At 48.3% G+C, this 5,284-nt stretch overlaps 1 gene segment (V, D, J or C); it reads right to left on the bottom strand.

Annotated features, from left to right (window-relative positions):
* Positions 1-4,286: 4,286 nt before the first annotated feature.
* LOC148778411 (T cell receptor beta variable 6-9-like) lies at positions 4,287-4,941 on the bottom strand. The segment is given in 2 exon segments: positions 4,287-4,690; positions 4,777-4,941. Coding segments are annotated over 2 exon segments (453 nt in total).
* Positions 4,942-5,284: the final 343 nt, after the last annotated feature.

Below are 5,284 nucleotides of genomic sequence, written 5' to 3'. Positions count from 1 at the left end.
GGGTAAATGTCTGGGAAAGTCGATCGCTCTACCAGAGACTGGTCTTGGCAGGCTGGCAGCCGACACACTCACCACCACTTCCTGAGCTGGGGCAGGAGTGTTTTCGTTCCAGAGGCAGCTGATCATGAGGGGCTGTGTCTTGGCTGCTGGCACAGAGATACATGGCGGAGTCCACCAGCTCCAAGGAAGTCAAGTTCAGCTCAGAGCGAGCATCACTGAACTGTTTTCCTGAGAATCGATCTGGCATGTTTCCTTTTGTAAGCACTTTCCCATCATAATACTGAACGAGGAACTGGGGGCCCTGGCCTGGGGCCTGTTGGTACCAGTTCACAGCGCGGTGTCCAGATTCAGGGGAGCATCTCAGAGTCACTTGCTGTTTTCTTGATTTGATCACGAACCTGGGGGTCTGGGTGACTCCAGAATCCACCAGGCCTGTTGGGGAAGAGACAGAAGAAAGCTGAGAGCAGAGCACAGGAGAAGTCTCCTGCTGCAGCCCTCATCGCCAGGCTTCTATCTCAGGGAGGAAAGACATCTCAGAAGCTCCCAGACTGTGTCCAGGCCTCACCTGCTCCCATTAGGCAGAGAGTCATACAGCAGAGGAGCCCGGATCCCATGGCGGCATCAGGAACCCAGGACTGCTGCTGGCTGGAGGTGGGGCTCCTGGGGTGAGTGGTGTAAAGTGCTGACCCTCCTGCTTCCCTGATTGGAGCATTTGCCTATGACGTCACTGCTCTGTGTCTCTGCAGGCTGTTTCCTGATCCACTGGACCCCTTGCCAGGACCCATGGTGGGCCCCTCTATGCCCTTCCCTGTCCCGCACAACCCCTCAGCAAAGGGTGGGTGTGAGGTTAGCACTGACCCCATGTCCCCATTTGCCCATCACATGGCTTTTTCTCTTCCTATCCCTGCCTGACACTCATCACCCAGCCCTCACCAGACGCAATAATCCCTTCACCCTCCCCTTCCCATGCTGCTCCAGGAGACAAACCCCTGGACACATCCTGAAGCTCCAGGCACGTCCCTACCCCCTTGGGCAGTGAGGAGTCTGTGCTGAGTCCATGTGTCTGGACCACTCAGGGAACTCAAACCTGCTTTCTGATGCAGGCATGTAGCCAAGGTTCCCCAAAGTTGCCCTCTCCAGGGTGACTGTCAACCCCTCCCAGCACACCCTGCTTACAATGGGCCCACAGTGCCTCCTAGTGGACAAAGGTCTCATGGGTGTGTGCCTTTCACCTAAAACAAGAATACAAATTCCCCACACTCCACACTTCCAACCCCTACACACACACACACACACACACCCCTCATCTGCTGCCTTCCCAGCCTGGCTGAATTAGGGTTGATCTTCAAGTCTAGTCTTAGCCTGTGGAGGTAAAACACTGTATGATCAGACATTTCCACTAAGAAGGAAATAATTGCTGCACCACTACAATGAGAGTAGTTAGCTAAACTGCAGTAATACGGACAACAGAAATCAGCGCTCTCACGATCTCTGATGAAGCCAGCCTGGACACCTGGATTCCAGACCTCCTTCTGGTTTATCAGATCCATATATTGCCAGATTTCATATTTAAATTAAGCATTACCAAAATCTAGCCAGTGCATTTTATGAAGAGGCTTTATGTGTTTTAACCTATTTATTTCCTATGAACTTGTAAAATCTTGATATAATAAGATACCATGGAGGAAATATTTTGACTTTGAGAAGATTTCTCTGAGGGAAATGGTGGAAACCTGGTCCAGGTTAACTGAGATGATAAGAAAGAGGGGCAGGAAGGGAGAACACACAAACCCAGTCTGTCTCTCCTCCCGGGAATGGACTCCCAAGGGATTTTGGATGGTTTCTAATTAACTGAGTTTGTTTTCTCTTTCATGACCCCAAGAGCTTGCTCAAACATGACAGCTTATGTGTGGTTACAAAATTCCCTGTGTCATGGGAAGAGACATGAGCCAGATGAGGGGAGAGAAGTGTGTCTGGAGTAGAGAGGGCAGGGGAGCTGAGGCTAAGACAGTAAAGGAGGAAAGACCTGCCCCTCAGGTGTGCAAGAGCAGGGAGCACTTGAGAGCCTGGCTGCAGGAGAAACTTCCAGATAGACAGCAATGAGGTGCTGGGAGAGAAAAGAGGGTCTATGTATAGCTGATTTACTAATATTCCTCCCTTCTGGAGGTCTTAAGCTGATGAGGAAGAGTCAGAACTATAGAACTGGATGCATTTCTCTGGGCTTTCTATTTTGTTCCATTGATCTATATTTCTGTCTATATGCCAGTACCATACTGTCTTGATGACTGTGGCTTTGTAGTAGAGCCTGAAGTCCGGCAGGTTAATTCCCCCAGTTCCATTCTTCTTCCTCAAGATTGCTTTGGCTATTCGAGGTTTTTTGTATTTCCATACAAATTGTGAGATTATTTGTTCTAGTTCTGTGAAAAATATCGTTGGTAGCTTGATAGGGATTGCATTGAATGTATAAATTACTTTGGGTGGTATACTCATTTTTACAATATTTATTCTTCCAATCCACGAACATGGTATATTTCTCCATCTATTAGTGTCCTCTTTGATTACTTTCACCAGTGTTTTATAGTTTTCTATGTACAAGTCCTTTGTTTCCTTAGGTAGATATATTCCTAAGTATTTAATTCTTTTCATTGCAACAGTGAATGGAATAGTTTCGTTAATTTCTCTTTCTATTTTCTCATTATTAGTGTATAGGAATGCAAGGGATTTCTGTGTGTTGATTTTATATCCTGCAACTTTACTGTAATCATTGATTAGCTCTAGCAGTTTTCTGGTAGAGTCTTTAGGGTTTTCTGTGTAGAGGATCATGTCTTCAGCGAACAGTGAAAGTTTTACTTCTTCTTTTCCAATTTGTATTCCTTTTATGTCTTTTTCTGCTCTGATTGCTGTAGCCAAAACTTCCAGAACTATGTTGAATAGTAGTGGTGAGAGTGGGCACCCTGTCTTGTTCCTGACTTTAGGGGAAATGCTTTCAGCTTTTCACCATTGAGGATAATGTTTGCTGTGGGTTTGTCATATATAGCTTTTATTATGTTGAGATATGTCCCTTCTATTCCCACTTTCTGGAGGGTTTTTATCATAAATGGATGTTGAATTTTGTTGAAGGCTTTCTCTGCATCTATTGAGATAATCATATGATTTTTATTTTTCAGTTTGTTAATGTGGGAAAGGGTGAAGGTGGGATGATTTGGGAGCATGGCATTGTAGCATGTATAATATCATACATGAAATGAATCACCAGTCCAGGTTCGACGCATGATACAGGATGCTTGGGGCTGGTGCACGGGGATGACCTGGAGGGAGGATATGGGGAGGAGGGAGGTGGGAGGGGGGTTCAAGAAGGGGAACACATGTACACCCAGGGCGGATTTGTGTCAATGTATGGCAAAAACAACCAATATATTAATGTAAAGTAATTCAGTCAGTTCAGTTCAGTTCAGTCGCTCAGTTGTGTCCGACTCTCCGCGACCCCATGAATCACAGCACACCAGGCCTCCCTGTCCACCACCAACTCCCGGAGTTCACTCAAACTCATGTCCACAGAGTCGGTGATGCCATCCAGCCATCTCATTCTCCGTCGTCCCCTTCTCCTCCCGCCCCCAACCTTTCCTAGCATCAGAGTCTTTTCCAGTGAGTCAACTCGTCGCATGAGGTGGCCAAAGTATTGCAGTTTCAGCTTTAGCATCAGTCCTTCCAATGAACACCCAGGACTGATCTCCTTTAGAATGGACTGGTTGGATCTCCTTGCAGTCCAAGGGACTCTCAAGAGTCTTCTCCAACAGCACAGTTCAAAAGCATCGATTCTTCGGCGATCAGCGTTCTTCACAGTCCAACTCTCACATCCATACATGACCACGGGAAAAACCATAGCCTTGACTAGACAGACCTTGGTTGGCAAAGTAATGTCTCTGCTTTTTAATATACTATCAAGGTTGGTCATAACTTTCCTTCCAAGGAGCAAGCGTCTTTTAATTTCATGGCTGCAATCAGCATCTGCAGTGATTTTGGAGCCCCAAAAAATAAAGTCTGACACTGTTTCCACTGTTTTTCCGTCTATTTCCCATGAAGTGATGGGACCAGATGGCATGATCTTCGTTTTCTGAATGTAAAGTAATTAGCCTCCAATAAAAAAAAAGTGAGAAACACAAAAAGAGCTGACGCGTTCTGAGCTGCATCCAGGTGAGTGCAGAGGAAAGATGGAGACTGACGGTGGACATGAGCGTCCATGCCCCGCGGTCAGATCCAGGCCTTCCTGTCTCACACATCCCGGGTCACAGTGCTGGCACGTGGTCCCAAGGGCATGAGGTTCCCGGTGCGAGGAGCCTGCACATGGGCCCCCTGTCTTTCTGCACAGAGAGCAGGTGGCCGTGCAGCGCCGTGGAGTAACTGCTGCCACAGAAGTACACAGATGTCTGGGAGCTGTTCGCAGACTCCAGCATGAGAGGGAAGTTCTCTGTGCTTGGTCTGGAGACGCTGTATCCGTCGGGCACATCTCCTTTGTCTGTGGTGGGAGCAGCAGCTGAGTAATGGATCAGCCTCAGGCCATGTCCCGGGTCTTGTCGGTACCAGTACATGCGGTCATGACCCAGATCCTGAGTGCATTTCAGTGTCGCGCTCTGCCCTGTCCTCACAACCTGGAATCTGGGGTCCTGAGTGACACCAGCATGGACCGCCCCTGTGGAGAAGGAGGACCGATGCTGCAGTCACAGCGGACAGGCTTAGTGCTGGGACCCCCAAGGGGACCCTGCCCCCAGGACTCACCTGCCTGCAGGAGACAAAAGACCACACAGCCCAGGAGGCAGGGGCTCATGGCGGGGGCGGGACAGGCGGAGGGCCCTCTGGTCTGAATATGGATGAGAGGGGAGAGGGGCTCTCCAGGGAGTCCTTCTGAGATGTCACTGTCCCTGCCAGGCCCCAGAGCCAACCTGTCACTCAGGGGGCCACGCCCCTTCCCCCAGAGGCTCAAATCAGAAATGAACCCGAATGCACAGTTCACATATGACTGACCTAGACAGCATATTAAAAAGCAAAGACATTACTTTGCCAACAAAGGTCTGTCTTGAAAGCTATGGTTTTTCCAGTAGTCATATATGGATTTGAGAGTTGGAGTATAAAGAAAGCTGAGCACTGAAGAATTGATGTTTTTGAACTGTGGTGTTGGAAAAGACACTTGAAAGTCCCTTGGACTGCAAGGAGATCCAAACAGTCCATCCTAAAGAAATCAGTCCTGAATATTCACTGGAAGGACTGATGCTGAAGCTGAAACTTC

Source organism: Moschus berezovskii, chromosome 3 (assembly GCF_049115385.1).
Source record: "Moschus berezovskii isolate FMDL1 chromosome 3, NW_MosBer_1.0, whole genome shotgun sequence".
Classification (NCBI taxonomy): domain Eukaryota; kingdom Metazoa; phylum Chordata; class Mammalia; order Artiodactyla; family Moschidae; genus Moschus; species Moschus berezovskii.
The sequence above is the reverse complement of the archived record's forward strand: the minus strand, read 5'-3'. Positions and strand labels throughout refer to the sequence as shown.